At 40.3% G+C, this 19,815-nt stretch overlaps 1 protein-coding gene across 3 annotated transcripts in view; it reads right to left on the reverse strand.

Moving 5' to 3' along the window:
* The window catches only part of LOC127574662 (NEDD4-like E3 ubiquitin-protein ligase WWP1), a 151,835-nt gene that overhangs the window by 19,036 nt on the left and 112,984 nt on the right, over positions 1 to 19,815 (reverse strand). For all 3 annotated transcript variants that reach the window (XM_052023883.1, XM_052023882.1, XM_052023881.1), the window contains exons 9-18: positions 19,519 to 19,614; positions 19,251 to 19,425; positions 18,666 to 18,720; positions 17,900 to 17,984; positions 16,969 to 17,097; positions 16,012 to 16,084; positions 15,754 to 15,825; positions 12,653 to 12,741; positions 6,885 to 7,044; positions 491 to 624 (exon numbers count right to left, since the gene is read on the reverse strand). In XM_052023883.1, coding sequence (XP_051879843.1) covers positions 491 to 624; positions 6,885 to 7,044; positions 12,653 to 12,741; positions 15,754 to 15,825; positions 16,012 to 16,084; positions 16,969 to 17,097; positions 17,900 to 17,984; positions 18,666 to 18,720; positions 19,251 to 19,425; positions 19,519 to 19,614 — 1,068 coding nt within the window. The remainder of the gene's footprint in view (positions 1 to 490; positions 625 to 6,884; positions 7,045 to 12,652; positions 12,742 to 15,753; positions 15,826 to 16,011; positions 16,085 to 16,968; positions 17,098 to 17,899; positions 17,985 to 18,665; positions 18,721 to 19,250; positions 19,426 to 19,518; positions 19,615 to 19,815) is intronic.

Genomic DNA, 19,815 nt, shown 5'->3' on the forward strand with positions numbered 1-19,815 from the left:
TTTTGAATCATGCCTGAGAAGCATGTTTTAAGTCAGTTTAGCCTATATGAAACCAGTGTAAGCCAGCCAATAATTCTAGGCTGTTTTTTTAATTTAATAGCTTTTTCCTCAAAAATATTTATAATTCTGGTTAAACTACTATGTTTAGGCTAGGATATTGCAGATTCTCATTCATGCTCTCCTGGTGGCCACCTCCCAAACTTTGCCAATGATGAGAGGCAAAGTCAGAAGCCCAGTCTCTTGCTGCATTCAAAGCTGCAGATGAAAAGAAAACAGGCCACTTTTGCAAAGTACTTTGGCAGAAGTCTGGAAAATATCACTTGATCAGAATTTCATCAGCAGATTTAGGTTTCCATTTTAATTGCTTAAAATTCCCAATCTGTTATACTCCACCTAAAATCAACCTTGTGAGTTAAAGCTGAGCAGGAGATGATCTACATCTACCCCTTTATGAAGGAAAAATTCAATAATCTTACGATGAAATGCATACCTAATCCAGATAAGGGAATTGTAGAACTCGGGGTCAATAGATTCCAGATCCTTAATTGTGAGCTTCTTGTTCAACATACGTTTATAGAATGGTAGCGAGAATCCAGTGTCAATAAATTTTCCATGGAAAAGAGCCTAGAATAAACACAATTCTGCTTTAAGTTGCTTTATAAAGAACATGCATATTGATATATTAATCTGGAGACAAATTTATAAACCTAATCTATCGGTGCAAAATAGTATTAATTAAATGAATCTATGGGGTTGATTAATTTTTCACTCTTTTTTGGAATATTGGGGTAATATTTATTAACGTTCTCTTTGCAAAGCCTTTTCCCACTTTCTCTGTAGGGAGGGGTGAAAACTACTACTCCAATCCCCTTGGGCCTCCTTCATGATGATTACAGTCTCCCTCTTTGCACTCCCACCATCATCTCTGATTGATGCTTTCCACCTCCAGCTAAAATATCCTCTCCACCAGCCATGATATCCTGATTTTCTCCAGCATGTCTTGCATCAGATATCCTCACTCCCCCACCACCTCTACAGCTGGTAATTGTAATGGCTTACCTACCTGCCACCTCCCCTTTTGTTGGACACTTTCCTAAAGAACCTCCACTATGAACTCCGACTGTAAAGTGGACCTGTGTTTCCTTGTTTGCTTTCTTGCAGATTCTAAAAAGGCTTTTATCCTGTTCAGATATTGCACATTCATCTGAGCATGCTCCAAAGCATACTGACAATACTGTACTAATTCCTGCAAGCATTACCGCTAAACCAAAATGACAATGGAACTTTACCAGAGCTTTTCCTCATAAGGAACCCATCCTGGATTTGGCTGAGTAAGTCCTGCCACCTGTACTTTAGCTGGTTCAGATTTTCAAGACTAAACTTTCTGACCAAGGCCATTCTGCACCCACTCAATATGATTCAGTATGCCATCAGGGCCTCATGCAACATGATTCATTTTGAAGAGTGAGCCTGAAAAAAAAAATCACTGCCCACAAATCTGATGAAAAAGCCTTTAACAAATGCCAAAGCCATGCCTCCAGCTTTATCTAATCTGTCAAGTTTCTGGAATACATTTGAAATGTCCCTGGCATTTAGAAGCATTCAATAACTATTGGAAATGAAAAAGACATTTTAACTAATTAAAATCTAAAACACAATTTAACAAAAAAGCAAACACAAAAATTAAACAATTCTTATTTTACATCTCATCTTCTTTGCCACATTGAAATGAAGGGGTTCGATCAGCACAGATTTGTGAATGGATTCTCTAGCATACATACAAGAGAATCACAGCAGGTTTGTGCTCCTATCATTGGAAGATCACACTTAGATTCATTGGCTGAAATCTATCAGCAAGTTTGGGATTTCAGTATGAGGATGTGTTTGTGCCATTATTCTAAAACTGCTGGATTTACATGGGTAACGTCACTCCCCTGGTGCCACACTACATCACTTCTCAACTCCAACTTCTTTACAGAACTAGGCATTAAAGAACATTCCCAAACCTCAGGAATTCTGATTGTAGCCTCCACAACTGTGTTTTCAGTGGAGACATGACTGTCAGTCCAAATATGCTTGTCAGTGCTGAGGAAAACACCAGAGAAATCCGTGCAACTGCTGAGATACTGATTTAGTGCTCAGCTGTGTAGCCAGGTGTGAGGCGAAAGAAACACAACTGGTAGAATTAGGAAAGTATTGCAAAGAATTTTTTTTCTCATTTATGACTTCCATGATCTGGCGATTTCCCCAAATTAGTTCACAGCCAGTGAAGTATTCCCACAGTGAAGTATAGTCATCCTTATAATTTAAAGAAATGGAAATGGCAAGACTCACTGACAGCAAAGAATTAAGTGTCACAGTGATCCCTTTTAGCAATGCTACCTGAGGGACAAATGCTGGGCAGAACACTGAGAATTTCCCTCAAAATAAAATCCCATGGCATTATTTATCTATCTGACAGCAAGACAAGACACTAAACTTAATTTGTCACATGCAGGATGACATTTCCAATAAAGCCCTCAAATTTCCCACAGATTCACTTGGTCCATCTCCAACACCTCTCTCCCCTTTGTTGATCTCTCTGTCGCCATCTCAGGGGAGAGATTATCCACTAACATCTTCTAAAAACCCACTGACTCCCACAGTTACCTGGATTACACCCCTTCCCACCCTGCCACTTGCAAGGATCCAATTCCTTCTCTCAGTTACTCCTTCTCCACTGCATCTATTCTCATTATGAGGCTTTCCACTCCAGGACATCCAAAATGTCCTCTTTTTTCAGAAAATGGGGGTTTTCCCCACTGCCAGCAATGCAGCTCTCACCCCCATCTCTTCTATTTCCTGCACGGCTGCCCTCATCTCATCCAACACCCCCCCCCCCCCCCCCCCCACCAGACATCATAGGGATAGAGTTCCCCTTGTCCTCACCTATGACCCCACAAGCCTCCACATCCAACATATTATTCTCCACAACTTTTGCCATCTCCAATGGGATCCCACCACCAGGTACATCTTCCCCTCTCAGCTTTCCGCAGGGATCGCTCTGTCCGTGACTCCTTTGACCACTCGCGCCTCCCCACTGATCCCCCTCCAGGAACTTATCCCTGCAACCGCACTAGGAGTAACACCTGCCCCTACACCTCCTTCCTCACCACCATTCAGGGCCCTAGATAGTCCTTCCAGGTGAGGCAGTCCTTCATGTGAATCCATCGGTGTCATTTATTGCATCCAGTGCGGCCTCCTCTACATCGGTGAGTCCTGATACAGACTGGGGGAATCACTTTGTTGAGCACCTTCGCTCCATCCACCATAGCAGTCAGGATCTCCTGGTGGCCAGCCATGTTAATTCCATTTCCCATTCCCACACTGACATGTCTGTCCACGGCCACCTCTACTGCTAAGTTGAGGCCAGATGCAGATTAGAGGAACAGCACCACATATTCCACATTAGTAGTCTCCAACCTGATGGCATGAACATCGATTTCTCTAACTTCCGGTAACCACTTGCCCGTGCCCCTTTTTTCCCCCCTTATCCCACCGGTCCCATCACCCCTTCTCTTTCCCCTTCCCTGCCCTCTCAATCTGCCATCACCCACACATTCCCTCTCCGGTTCCCCTCCTCACCTCCTTCCCTTTATTCTGTGGTCTACTGTCCTCTCCTATCAGATTCCATCTTCTTCAGCCCTTTGTCACTTCCACCTATCACCTCCCAGCTTCTTACATCATTCCCACTCTCCTCTTATCTCACCTGCCTATCATCCCCCCTCACCTGGATCCACCCATCACCCACCAGTTCTTGCTCTACCCTTCCGCCCACCCATTTATACTGGGTATCTCCCCTTTTCTTTGCAGTCCTGATGAAGCGTCTCGACCCAAAACGTCAACTGTCCATTTCCCTCCATAGATGATGCCTGACTGAGTTTCTCCAGCATTTTGCGTGTTGCTCCAGATTTCCAGTATCTGCAGTCTCTTGTGTCTCCAATAAAGCACAACTGCTTCACAGTCATTAATTTACATTATATGCTCAAGTCCCTGAAATGAGGTTCCAGAGTAAATTTGCATCTCATGGAGTCTAAAGTAGAAAGTCAAGCAATAATCCACTGTGACACAAGCTCATCATGGTGTTTATGGAATCTTTGCAAACAAATAAACCTGGGTTGATCCAATTCCCTTTGCAAAAACCATTAAGTAATTTTAGATAATTAAAGACAGCTGAAAGAGAAATCGTTCAGTATATAGGATAAAGTTCAATTTATTCGCTTATTATTAAAGTGATGTTTGTGAGGACTGAATAGAAATAAAACAATTTTAAAGTTTGGCCTATTGACAACACTTGTCCAGAGAAGCTGCTTTACTTTTATTCTTTTCTAGGCATTGCTGATAAGGCAAGCATTAATTGTCAATAACCTAATTGTCCTTGAGAAGAGGGCATTGAGCTACTTTCTTGAACTTCTGGAGTACTTCTGGTGAAGGTACTCCAATTATACTGTTGGTGAGCAGGTTCCAAGACAAAGTAATGGTAATATGTTTCTATGTCAGGATGGTGTGTAACTTGCTATTTCTATACACCCGAAATCCTTGTCCTTGTGTAGTACAGGTCAGCGGTTAGAGAGTTGCTGTGGAGTATCCTCGGCAATGCATTTTGTACACAGTACTCACTGTATCTATTGTTCTTTGTTGGTGGAAGTACCACCTATCAACAGGCTGCTTTGTGCTGAGTATCAAGCTTCTTGAATGCCGTTGGAGCTGCACTCATTCAGGCAAGTGGAGAGTGTTACATTACACTCTTGACTTTTCATTGTTTTATACATTTCTCATATCTTGTTAAGACATAGAATCTTTGGGCCAAATGGCCTCCTATGTCAGCTGTCAGGGCATTTCCATCAATCCTCCATTTATTTCCCTGTAACCCATTCTCTCTCACACGCCCATTAACACCTCTGAGGTTCTTCCACCAGCTGCCTACACTAGGGGTTATTTACAGTAGCCAATTAACCTTGCAACCAGTTTGGGAAGAAACAGGAGCACCTGGAGGAAATCCATAGTCATAGGGATAACGTGCAAACTCCACACAGACAGTATTAGAGGTCAGGATCAAACCTGGGTCCCTGGAGCTGTGAGGCAGGAGTGTGACCTGCTGTGCCACTGCACCAGCTTGTGTTTGTAGATGTACCACAGGGTTATTAGCTAACCCAGTTTCATTGCACAATACTAGATCTAAAATAGCCTGTTCCCCACTTGGTTCCTTGGTCTGTTGATCTAGGAATCTATCTTAACTGCATTCTATAAACTCAGACCCTTGTTATTTTTGGTTTCACCCAAATAGATTATACATCTTGATTTTCTGAGCCAAGATCCTCTTCTATGCTGCATTTGATCTAACCATTATCGTCATAGTTAGCCTCCTGCTTTATCATTTTGACTACCTCTTCTAAAAATCAAGGATTCTGAAATATTTCATTGTCAGCACTTGATCAGTCTGAAACCATGTCTGCAGAACAGTTATTTTAGCAAATCCATTTGTCATTAATTCATGTTTTACTAATGCTTCACACTAAGTTTCCCCTTTTCCTATCTTCAATCCTGAAGAAGGGTCCTGACCCGAAACGTTGACCGCCTGCTTTTCTCCATGGATGCTGCTGAGTTCCTCCAGCATCATCGTGTTTTTCATCTAGATTCCAGCATCTGTAGTCCTTTGTTTCTCATGATAAGAGTACTCTCTCAGAAGATATCTTGGATATAGCCTCTTGTCTTTACAACCTTCCTCCTCTTGATCACACAGGAGGAGGAAGGCTCACAGCGAGCATGCACTGCTTCTAGTTTCACCTCTAAAATGCTTTCAGATGTCCCAACATGCTGCAGCTACAAACTTCACTTTGGCTGAGCCCAATCAGCTCTATTGCAATCAACTCCCCAGCAAATTTGGAAGAAATTAATGATCTCTCTATAAGGCAGACGGCAGGGCCTGTCCTTGCTGTTCAGAGCTGAATAATGTTCAAGGCCCACTCTACGTGCTGCAGGGGAACTTGCACATGGATTATCATCCCTGTGTATCTCAAGGTAGTGCTCCTAATGCACATGTAAAAGTACAACCAATTTTGCAGTGCAATTCAATCCCACAGCACTTCAAACCACATATGTTAAAGGACTGAATTTCTGTGCCAGTGAATTTAATCAATTTAGATGATATTTAGGTAATTGCTTGTTCTAGTTGAAGATACAGGTACATTAAATTACATTAAATTAAATGTTTCCTGTAACTTACCACTGATTCCCTTTTCAGTAAGTAATTACAAAAAACTAGTCACCCTGTCAACCTCTTCAATAACATGCTTTGGGATCATCAACTGGGAAAAGTACTGAAGTGAATGTTTCTGCATCCTGAGCTTTAAAGCATTGTATTTCATTACCCCAAAGCTGCTGGTTCCACTAGCATCTATCTCACTATTAGATCCCTGATATCACACAATTTATCCAGTAGAGGGCATGCAAAACCATTGTTTATGGATCAGCCTTTAGCTATCCTGAAAACACAATTTGCCTCTGCTCAATCTCTAATATTCATTCAATCTATAATTGCAAGCTCTGCATAGACAGAAGAACACGAGTCCTTAGCAGTGGCCTGGTATTTAATCTATCAATCTAAAATAGGCTATGATATTTTCTCTTTGCATGGTATTACACAGAGAAGTAGTTTTCTATTCAGATTTTAGATTTTAATACCAAATGGTACAGTGTAAATTATATTTCAAAGAATCTCTCATTTTAGATTTATTCCAGTCTCAAAAGGATGGCTCCCAGGAACATCGACTTAGTACATGACAATTAACTCTTTTGTTCTTTACAACTTAACAATTCAACTGATTGAAGAATTTTGTACTCACCATTGCAATAAATCTTCCAATAAAACAAAAATAGGACAGGTGATCTGGATTAATCGTGGATGCTGGATTTATTTGCAAACAATAGTTACTCTTTCCAGCATATTCAAAAAGACAGTACATTGGATTTAACACTTCATGTGACAGTAGAAAGAACCATTCCCTGCATAAAGAAAATTAAACATTACTTTTAATCATTGCCATTCACAGCTTGATTATTTAAAAATATATTTTGCCAATATTCCACTCCTTATTGCTCAAATAGATACTCCACTCTACAAGATGGATGAAAGCTTGAAAAATTCTCAAATTACAAGATTCTTAACAACCTATTTCCTATTCAAACACGCTTGATTTATCTATTGCATTTAAAATGCAGTACAAATACCTTTTGGTAAAAATCATTAAATAAAATGTAAATGATCTACACTTGCCATATGATATAGAAAAGGTTTATCTATATAGTTCTCAGAATGATTTGATATTGAAGTTCTTTTCAGTAGACTGGAGGACCAACAATATTAAACCACCTCTCAAAAGGTGGAGAGAAATATTCCTGGTAGCTACAAGAATATTGTTCCGATGTTAGTAGTGGGAAAGCCAAAAAAGTTCATTGAAATTAGCCATAATTAATTCTCACATTGAGAAACATCTTTTTTTAAAAAAGGGACAGTCAACACATATATTAAAAGATAAATAATCTATTCAACCTGATTAAATGACAAAGAAAATTGATGTTGATGTTGTACGTATGGACCTTCAGAAGGAATCTGAAGAAGTACACTGTACTTTGTTTAGCATTACCTTGCAGAATTCTGATTCGTTAAAGTGTTCCTGGTCCTTCAGTCCATTCCCTCAGATACACACACTGCCACTGCCTCTCCCCCCATACTTTTAAAAAAGACGTTGACTTGGGGGCTGCACTTTGCTATGCCAGAACCAAGTGTGAACTACTGCCCTCTTTGTTGCTATGCTGAGAACCTGCTTGTCCTTTCTGCTGTTGAGTGGGAAGCTGGGTGCCAGGAAGTTGGTGTGAATCCCTACCTCCCACTGCCACTTCTGAAGCAATTCATTGGCTTGGCTTGGGGATGAAGACGCTGCCTGTTGAGGGCTGGTTTTGGGCACAGAAGGGCAAGCCATATGGCCAGTTAGCACTGAGATGTGGTGCTCAGGGCTACACCCTAGCAAGCATGGCAAGACTAGGCGATGCTGGGGACAGACAGACACTGCTCCAGTTTTTGACAGACCACCCAGATGGTATAATCCCTCATCACCTCTTCTTCAATGTGTTGGAAGCTGCTGTCTCCCCCTCATCTCTCCTCAGCCTGGAAATCTCTTCATGTAACAAGCTCAATGGTGGCACTTAAGGAAGGTTGACAACTTAGCTGCAAAATAAACTCAGAGATACGAGGCAGAGGATTGTGATGAAGATATAGTTTTCTGCCACAGGATCCTTCAGTGCCAAGTATCAAGATCATTGCTTTTCTTGCAATATATAATTGGCTTGAACTGAGTATAGCAAGTCCAGTAATAAACATAGAACACGACAGCACAATACAGGCCCTTCGGCCCACAATGTTGTGCCAACATTTTATCCTGCTCTGAGATCTATCTAACCCTTTCCTCCCACATAGCCCCCTATTTTTCTATCATTCATGTGTCTATCTAAGAGTCTCTTAAATGTCCCTAATGTAACTGCCCCCACAACCTCTGCTGGCAGTGCGTTCCATGCACCCACCACTCTCTGTGTAAAAAACTTACCCCTGATATCCCTGTTATACCTTCCTCCAATCACCTTAAAATTATGTCCCCTTGTGTTAGCCAGTGTCACCCTAGGAAAAAGTCTCTGACTGTGCACTTGATCTATGCCTCATCATCTTGTACACATCTATCAAGTCACCTCTCATCTTCCTTCTCTCCAAAGAGAAGAGGTCTAGCTCGCTCAACATATCCTCATAAGACATGCTCTTCAATCCAGGAAACATCCTGGTAAATCTCCTCTGCACCCTCTCTAAAGCTTCCACATACTTTCTATAATGAGGCGACCAGAACTGAACACAATACTTCAAGTGTGGTCTGACCAGAGTTCTATAGAGCTGCAACATCATCTCGTGGCTAATGAAGGCCAACACTCCATATGCCTTCTTAACAACCCTATCGACCTGTGTGGCAACCTTGAGGGATCTAGGGACGTGGACCCCAAGATCCCCCTGTTCCTCCACACTGCTAAGAGTCCTGCCATTAACCTTGTATTCTGCCTTCAAATTTGATCCTCCCGAAGTGCATCACTTCACACTTATCTAGGTTGAACTCCATCTGCCACTTCATAGCCCAGCTCTGCATTCTATCAATATCCTGTTGTAACCTACAGCAACCTTCTACACTATCCACAACACCACCAACCTTTGTATCATCAGCATACTTACTAACCCAGCCTTCCACATCCTCATCCAAGTCATTTATAAAAATCACAAAGAGCAAGGGTCCCAGAACAGATCCCTGCAGAACACCACTGGTCACCGACCTCCAGGCAGAATACGCGCCATCTACCACCGCCCTCTGTGTTCTATGGGCGAGCCAATTCTGAATCCAGTCAAGTTTCCCTGGATCCCATGCCTCCTGACTTTCTGAATAAGCCTTCCATGAGCAACCTTATCAAACACCTTACTAAAATCCATGTACACCACATCCACTGCTCTATCTTCATCAATGTGCTTTGTCACATCCTCAAAGAGTTCAATCAGGCTCGTGAGGCACGACCTGCCCCTCACAAAACCATGCTGACTGTCCCTAATCGGCCTATGCTTCTCTAAATGCCCATAAATCCTGTCTCTATGAATCTTCTCCAGTAATTTGTCCACCACTGAAGCAGGACTCACTGGCCTGTAATTCCCAGGGTTATCCCTACTTCCCTTCATAAACAAAGGAACAACATTTGCCACCCTCCAATCATCTGGCACTACTCCTGTGGCCAGTGAGGATGCAAAGATCATCACCAAAGGTGCAGCAATCTCTTTCCTAGCTTCCCGTAATAATCTTGGATATATCCCTTCCGGCTCCTGTGACTTATCTATCCTAATGTTTTTCAATAGTTCCAGCACATCCTCCTTCCTCACTTCGACATGCCCTAGAATATGCCATCCTCACAAACATCAAGGTCTCTCTCTCTGGTGAATACCGAAGCAAAGTATTCATTAAGGACCTCCCCTACCTCTTCCGACTCCAGTCACAGGTTTCCTCTTTTATACCTGATCGGTCCTACCCTCACCCTAATCATCCTCTTATTCTTCACATACATGTAGAATGCCTTGGGGTTTTCCTTGATCCTACTTGCCAAGGACTTCTCATGCCCCCTTCTAGCTCTCCTAAGTCCATTCTTAAGCTCTCTCCTGGCTACCTTGTAACTCTCCAGAGCCCTGTCTTATTTATGCTTTCTAAACCTCAGGTAAGCTTCTTTCTTCCTCTTGACAAGATGTTCTACATCTCATGTCAACCACGGTTCCTTCACTCTACCATCCTTACCCTGCCTAAATGGGATAAACTTATCCAGAGCCCTGTGCAAGTATTCCTTAAACAACCTCCACATTTCCGCTGTGCACTTCACCAAGAACATCTGTCCCCAATTTACACTCCCAAGTTCCTGCCTAATAGCATCATAATTCCCCCTCTCCCAGTTAAATACTTCCCCATATCGTCTGCTCCTATCCCTCTCCAAGGCTATGATAAAGGTCAAGAGTTATGGTCACCATCTCCAAAATGCTCTCCTACCAAGAGATCTGAAACCTGATCAGGCTCATTGCCTAGTACCAGGTCCAGTATGGCCTCTCCTCTAGTCGGCCTGTCCACATACTGTGTCAGGAATCCTTCCTGTACACACCAAACAAACTCCGTCCCATCTACCCCCTTTACACTAAGGAGGTGCCAATCAATATTAGGGAAGTTGAAATCACCCATTACAACAGCTCTGTTACTTTTTGCACCCTCCAAAATCTGCCTCCTGATCTGCTCCTCAGTATCTCTGCTGCTATTGGGGGGGTTTGTAGAATACTCCCAATAGAGTGATCGCTCCTCTTCTGTTTCTGACTTCCACCCACACTGACTCAGTGGATGATTCCTCCAGGACATCCTCCCTTTCTACAGCTGTGATACTGCCCCTGATCAGCAAAGCCGCTCCCCCACCTCTTTTACCTACCCCCCTGTCCCTTTTGAAACATCTAAACCCCAGAATATCAGGCACGGTAGTGTCGCAGTTAGCACAACGCTTTACAGCGCCAGCAACCCAGGTTCAAATCCGGACACTGCCTGTAAGGAGTTTGTACGTTCTCCCTGTGTGTCTGTGTGGGTTTCCTCTGGGTGCTCTGGTTTCCTCCCTCATTCCAAAGACGTGCAGGTTAGGAAGTTGTGGGCATGCTATGTTGGCGCCGGAAACGTGGTGACACTTGCGGGCTACCCCCAGAACACTACGCAAAAGATGCATTTCACTGTGTGTTTCAATGTACATGTGACAAATAAAGATATCTTGTATCCAGCAGCCATTCCTGCCCTTGCGACAGCCAAGTCTCTGTAATGGCCACCACGTCATAGTTTCACGTACTTACCCACGCTCTAAGTTCATCGGCCTTGTTCCTGATACTTCTTGCACTAAAGTAGACACACTTCAGCCCATTCAAATGACTGCAATTTTGCCCTTTCAACTGCCTATCCTTCCGCACAGTCTTTCTACACTCTGGATCTACTTGTACAGTAAATGAACCATGCTCTGACCTATCACTTTGGTTCCCATCCCCCGCCAAACTAGTTTGAACCCTCCCCAACAGTTCTAGCAAACCTCCCCGCAAGAATATTGGTCCCCCTCCCGTTCTGGTGTAACCCGTCCCTTTTGTACAGGTCATACCTTCCCCGGAGGAGATCCCAATGATCAACAAATCTGAAACCCTGCCCCCTGCACCAATTTCTCAGCCATGCATTCATCTGCCAAATTATCCTATTCTTACCCTCACTGGCACGTGGCACAGGCATCAATCCAGATATTACTACCCTTGAGGTCCTGCTTTTAAGCTTCCTACCTAACTCCCTATATTCCCTCTTCAGGACCTCATCTCTTTTCCTACCTATGTCATTGGTACCAATATGTACCATGACCTCTGGCTGTTCACCCTCCCCCAACATGATGAAGAGTGAACACAATACGCATGAGACTTCAAGGTACTAGGCTTTGTAGTTATAGGAGTGAATACAAAAACAAAGCATTTGTGCTAAACCTTTGCATATCTGTGGTTAGGCCTCAGCTGAAATAGTATTGACTGTCACATTTTGGGAGGAACATTACGGAAATGCAGAGGATCTAGAGGTTGTTTACCAAGGTGTCATTAAGCATGAAGTGCATCAGTTAAGTAGAAAAAATTAGAATTGCTGGGGTAGTTCTCTGCAAATATATTCAAAACTGTTAGGGGTCAAACAGGAAGAAACTATCTTTAAAATAATTCTCAAAACAGCTAGAGGGAAGGATAAATTTCTTCACACGGCGGGTTGCTTTAAAAAGGTAGAATCAAACTCCAGATTAATTTATAATAAAGGAAAATTAATAGACTTGAAAAGGAATCATTTGCAGTATGAGACTACTTTTTTTCTTTTAGGGTTAAAAAAAAATTCATTTTGCTCTTAGTTCAAATATTTTGGGGTACTTCAGATGCACAGAGTATCAGTAGTTACTACATTTTGCTAACTTTCACTGAAATCCTTATTTGCAAATATCTGTTATTGTGAGTTACCTTGCCAAACCGCCGTAATCCAGCCCCTCTTCTCCTCTAAATATTACATATAATCGTCTTCGAAGGTCATATGGTTTTAAGGCCATGATCTGTTTGAAAAAAAGAATTTTCATGAAGCTGTCCAAAATGGGTTTGATAGTAGTTGGCAGTCAATTGGAATAACTTATGTAATGTATGTTCACTCTGTTCCTACTAATTCAATTTTCATTACATATATAAACCAGGTACAAATTGAACATAAACTATTACAGTATATCTCTTAACATTCATAAGCCATTCATGGATACCTTAAAGACAAATTTTATCCAAACAGCAATTACTCACACATGCATATATTATACTGAGGGTATACAGTAAATATAGCTCATAAAATAAATCTTTCATTAACAATTTCATTATTTCCTAGCAACCTCTAATCAGTTAAGTCATATTAGCATTGGAAACTGCATTAGTTTCTACATACAATCAAACATTGTCATTGTGAATTATTTTGTTTTCAGATATTCTACATTTATTTCTAAAATTGTGACTTTGTTGCAAGGGAACAGTTGCCATTGAGGCTCAGCATCTCCATCTGGTAGACACAGTAGCTGATGGATATTGATGAGATAAACCCTTTCCTTGAACCCTTCATTCCACATCTTCCATATTGTCACTTTAGCATTTATTTTTGCACTACTTCATCTTGCATTACTATATTTTGCATCATTCTGTTGTTTTGCGCTCACTGCTGTAATAAATGCCATATTTATTCGTACCATGTATACTATTTGCTCTGTGAGCTTCACACTTGATAGGAATTTCATCGCACCCTAGTGTATATGACAATAAACCATAAACTAAACTCTCCACTCAGGTTCCTAACCCTACTATGGCACTGAAATAGGTCTCGTCAATATTAGAAATGAATTCCGTGGGATTGTAACCATGGCACATTAGCCTTCTTCATCCTTTACAACTTAAGTGGACCTGACCACACCATCCTCCTCAAATGCCTCTCCTTCATTAACCAGATGTGTGGGACTGTCCTTACTTAGTTCCATTCCTATTTATGCAGTTACTATTAAAAATCTCCTGCAATGTTTTCTCTTCCCATTCTTGCAGTAACTTTTGAAGACTTCTAACAAAAATGCCATTCCTCGCCTACACTATTTCCTATTTATTTGCTGCTAATTAGCACTACCATCAGAAAACATGTCAGAATCCATACAGTGGCATGCCAAAGTTTGGGCACCCCTGGTCAAAATTTCTGTGAATAGCTAAGAGAGTAAAAGATGACCTGATTTCCAAAAGGCATAAAGTTAAAGATGACACATTTCTTTAATATTTTAAGCAAGATTACTTTTTTATTTCCATCTTTTACAATTTCAAAATAACAAAAAAGGGAAAAAGCCTGAAGCAAAAGTTTGGGCACCCTGCATGGTCAGTACTTAGTAACACCCCCTTTGGCAAGTATCACAGCTTGTAATTGCTTTCTGTAGCCAGCTAAGAGTCTTTCAATTCTTGTTTGGAGGATTTTCACCCATTCTTCCTTGCAAAAGGCTTCTAGTTCTGTGAGATTCTTGGGCCGTCTTGCATGCACTGCTCTTTTGAGGTCGATCCACAGATTTTCGATGATGTTTAGGTCGGGGGACTGTTAGGGCCATGGCAAAACCTCCAGCTTGTGCCTCTTGAGGTAGTCCATTGTGGATTTTGAGGTGTGTTTAAGATCATTATTCTGTTGTAGAAGCCATCCTCTTTTCATCTTCGGCTTTTTTTGTTTACAGACGGTGTGACGTTTGCTTCCAGAATTTGCTGGTATTTAATTGAATTCATTCTTCCCTCTACCAGTGAAATGTTCCCTGTGCCACTGGCTGCAACACAAGCCCAAAGCATGATCGATCTACCCCCGTGCTTAACAGTTGGAGAGGTGTTCTTTTCATGAAATTCTGCACTCTTTTTTCTCCAAACTTTCCTGCGGCCTCACCACAAAATTCAGCGTCAGAAGTTTGCAAAGGAACATCTAAACAAGACTGATACATTTTGGAAACAAGTCCTGTGGACTGATGAAGTTAACATAGAACTTTTTGGCCGCAATGAGCAAAGGTATGTATCTACCTTTACCCTCTCACCTGAACTCACCTATCACCTGTAGCTCGTGCTCCTCTCCTTTCCCCCATCCTTTTATTCTGGCTTCTGCCCTCTTCCTTTCCCGTCCTGATGAAGGGTCTCGGCCCGAAACGTCGACTATTCATTTCCCTCCATAGATGCTGCCTGACCTACTGAGTTCCTTCAGCACTTCATGTGTTGCCCCAGGAATGCCGAGTTGCCAAATACTACTCTTCTTTCAACCATGTCTCTGTGATTGCCACAATATCATATCCCCATGTGCTGACCAATGCTTTGAGTTCATTCTGCCTTACCATCAGGCTCCTTACATTAAAATAGATACAACCTGGCCTTTCATTCCTTCCATGTGCCTTATCATGTATATGTCAGTTCTGCCTACTGACCTAATTTTTCTTGTTTACTTGACTGAACCTCGCTCCTAACTGTACATCTACACTGTATCCCAACCTGTACATCTATACAGTGACCCAAATTAGTTTAATGGCCTAGAAATTCTAGAACACCCATCAGTAGGGTATCAATGATCATTTTGGTTACGAGCCTCTTACTGCTGCAAACTCTATTTGCACCTGAGTCCTAAGGCATTGGGTGCAACTGGACAGGCCTTACACTGTCTTGCTAAATGTTTCATTCCAGGAAAAAAATGATTTTCTATTGCATACAATGAAAAGTACGTATTATGTGGCTGAATTTCTCACGACTGAATGGAATTCTGATTTACGTGGTTTTCATTTCTCCTTCTATTGGAGGAACAGTGTTGGCAGTGCTGCATAGGAAGCAAAGTACTTGAGTAGCTGGCATAATGATCTTCTATCACCCGGAATGTATAAAGATAAATCTGCATTTTATACTAAAATATTTTTGTATTATATTGGTTTCATGTTCAGAGAAAGTATTTGTTTTCTTTCACGTCCTGTAAAATTTTAGCTACAACTGATAATCTTCTAGTATGTACACTACTTCAATTTCTAGTACCAATAAAAAAAACTTACTTGTTGAAAGGAGTCTTCAAACAAGGTCTGCCTTGAAACAGTGATCTTTACATGACTGGGCAATGCATTAGACTGCAAGGACAAAATTAATTGTGTCAACTAACAGTATCTCATAGAATACTAAAAACTGGCACTTCAATATTTCAAGTGCAAAAATTTACATTAACTTTAGTTTTGACAGAGCTAATTATTACATATTTTGTAATTGTTTAAAATGAAGAATAATCTAGTTCTGAAGGAAACAAAATGTAAATTTACCTGGCACAAATACCGGAAATGTGCTAACTTCCATCGAAAGCTACGTTCATATGCAATTTGTGGGCCCTTTGCACTGTGGAAATAAGTTATATTTTACTTGCAAGAAAAAACAAGTAGTAATGATGGAATTTTGTGACATTCTTTGAGATGCCTTGAAAAATATTTATGTTGATTTTGAATGATGAATCTTTAAGAACACACAACATAATACGGCAGTACATCTAAAGAATCTTATGCTGCTTGTACTATGAAATTTTTATTTTAGATACAATACCATTACACTGAAACAAATATTTATATTACACTAAACATTCTCCTTGTATCAAAAGATATCATATCCTGTTAAAATTCTGAATAGTACAAGATTAAATGTGGCCTTTTGACCTATCATGCCTGCTTCAGGTTTGAGATTGTCTTCCTGACGAAAGCCCAAAGAGACTTGGCTATACGTGCTGAGTTAGGGTTAGGTTGGGTGCATATTTTGATTTCTGATTTGCAGGTAATCTAATTTGCATTGGAGTTGCATCTACATTGTGATAAAGCATTTAAATTAGCTCATGTTGAACCATGCTGTGCCAGTTCAGTACTTTATTCAGGTTAGGATGATTTGTCTAGCAAGAACGCAACTTGTGGAAAGTTGAGAGCTTCAGGTGCATTTATTTGGCATTTCATCCTCAAACAGATCAACAGTAGGCTCAAGATCATTAAGTATTTGGTGACTGTCAGGTCAGATTTGGGAAAAATTCTGAATGCATGGGCTCAAGTTTGGATTGTGTGCGATTAAATCGCGTTTGGATTTGGATTACGTTCTAATTTTATACACAATCCACTTCACGTTTCAACATGCAAAATTGCCAGCTGCAAGAAAAAACATGGTAAAAATGTTAACTGCAAACCAGGTGCATGACAACAATTAATTATTTTGTTCTTTCATGTTTGTTCAAGAATAAAACTTACACTGACGATTTTCCCGTGCGAGGGTCTTGAAAGGTAGTTGTTCGTGTATTGTGATCAACAAAGTATCGGACACCTTCCCTTGTGTATCGAATTTCCCAGCCTTCTGGAAGTGGATCTTCATTTTGCAAGCTGCACATTTGAAGTAACAAGGAAATATGGAATTAAAATGACAGCATCCAAAAGGTTAGAATAGAAGAGGTAGACATGTACAAATCATTCACGATGTAAAATAAAAACACATGGCATATTGCTTTTATTTTGAATAAACAAGGAACCTTGACATTTGAGCACCCCTAGGTTTCTTACAACCTCACGTTGAGCTATTTTACAATTCATTTCTCCTCCAAACCTATCCATGCCTCATCATGTTTCTTGAGTATCTTTCCCCAAAATCTTCACTTTTTATTCAATCCTTGCTTTCACCATTTCACCATTCAATAAGGCCATTTTGCACAACTAAAATTCATCCCAAGAGACTGATCAGAAAGCAATTATCTTCTACTATGCCCTAAGCTCATCTTGCAGATACATATGCAATTGGCTGCTGATAATTGATTAATATAATTTTAAATTATTGATAGCAAAATGTATATAGCATTTGATATTCTGCTGTGATTAATACCAAATAATTTAATACTATTGAATTCACTTACATATCCCTACAAATTATCCCAGAACAATCAACCATGAGAAATCAGCTAGTTATCTCATTTTTTGTCATGATGGTTTAGTGTGATACATTAATTCATGGACTGACAACTTACTTTTTAAATATACTCTTTAAAGTATGAGAACAGCATCCCACTCTTGAAAAATTCAGACGATACTCCAAAAGCTTCCAATACAGCATACAGGAATTATAAAAAAATTACTGAATATATTATTGCTTCAATTGGACTTAAAGAATTCACATATTTACATGTCTTCTTACCCCTGCGTTCTTGGATCTTCCCACTGAGTGGTCTTCGTATTATGATTCACAAAGTAAACTCTATCATTTGCATCCACCCTCCTTTCTGTTGTAGAGAGAAAATAAAGACTGCCTTAGAATTTCTTGTCTTCATTTCTCAGTTTCAAGAATGCAAAGGATACATGTGTGTGGGTGTGGGGGACAGGATGTCGTATTCTGTATAATTTGGCCATTTCTATTACACTTACATCTCCCTCTCTTTCTCTCACTAAACCAAGTAAGAAAAGGCAGAATTTGGAAAAATTATGATGTGATGACCAAACTTAAACCCTAAAATTCAGGATCTCATATTGTTTTAATCCTATTTCCATATACTCAACAACCTAAAACTAATGAAAATATTTTATAAAATCTCTAGACACTGGAAGTATGTTTGTCACAGACACTATGGGCCAGAGGGCCTGTTCCTGTTCTATATTAAGTCTATCTTTCTGTATACATTTTAAATAATTTTTTTGTAGTGAATGACAGATGTCATTGATCATTTCTACATAGGTGGCAATTTTATTTAAAGTCCAACATATTTTTTCATCTAATATATATCTTTCAATATATACCTGCAATCTAACTAATTTTAATCAAGTACAATTTATAGTATTCTTTCAAACAAAGAAAATAATCCATATCACAACTTCTCCAATTTAGGAACAGACAAATACCCTGAATAATTGACTTACTACATCCCAAGAGTGAAGCATAACCTTCACAAAATTGATGACAAACATACCCCAGCCTGGTGGCAAAGGACCAAGTGGATCATTTTCTGCTGATAACATCGAGGCCTGTTGAAAAAAATAATTACCTTAGTTTCTTCATATGAACCAACATATTATAATATGTAAAATGAAGCATCAGCATCATCAACATTCAGTTCAAATACTCACATTTTTTCAGCCTAAAGTTGCTCTGCAACCATTTACTATGACTGAGGTAAAAGAAGCCTTTATTGAGTCACCCTTTATTTCTCCCTGCACCAATGTACTTAGAAGCTGTATAGTACAATTCATTGCACTGTCAGCAGCAGGTGTAAATATGACTTCTTTTAAATAAGCACCACAGTGTAAAATATGTTTGTTTGATAACTCCACCCCTTACTAAAATGCAAGCTAGCTGAAAAGAAAATGCTAGCATAATTATTTAAATTCTTTGCAACAGTAAGAACAAGGCAAACAATTCTGGCTCTAGGATGGAAACAGTTTCTCACCCAGAAGGTAATTAACATAGAAAATACTATAGAACAGTGCAATAATTAGCAGTAAGTGCTAACTTTGGATGCAGATGAAAGGAGGAAACAAAAATAGGTGTTAACTACCGAATAGAGGTATCGTTGGTTGAATTGCTGCATAGCTCCCTGTAACTGATTCCGTTGAGACTGCCATTGTTCAAAGTTCCTGACTGATTCCATTGTAGGCCGTTGCCACGTTGTTGTCCTGGTGTTGTGATCTACATAGTACACTCTGCCTCGATCATCCACCCGCCTTTCCCAACTAGGAGACAAAACACTGCTTGATTAAACTCAGATTCTCACAAACAGGTTCATATGAATATCTACTTCAGAATCTACTTCAATATCTACTTACCCTGGTGGTAAAGGCTGTGGTCTCTCCCATGTTGTAGTTCTTGTGTTGTGATCAACATAATATGTTCTACCATGTGGGTCCTTCCTCTGCTCCCACCTTCAGAAAGTGAAATTGGATTAGGAAACGTTTTAGTCAAGTAGTTTATTAATACACATACAATACATAGGAGATAAAATGGGCAGTGAAGCATGTGTTGTTTTTTTTAGAAAGACAAGTAGCTCTTTCAGAGAGGATGGTACAATCAAGTGAGTGGGCTCTTTTATGTTATAAAATCTCACAAATAGAGTAAAATTCATA

The sequence above is a fragment of the Pristis pectinata genome, chromosome 9 (assembly GCF_009764475.1).
Source record: "Pristis pectinata isolate sPriPec2 chromosome 9, sPriPec2.1.pri, whole genome shotgun sequence".
NCBI classification, from domain to species: Eukaryota; Metazoa; Chordata; class Chondrichthyes; order Rhinopristiformes; family Pristidae; genus Pristis; species Pristis pectinata.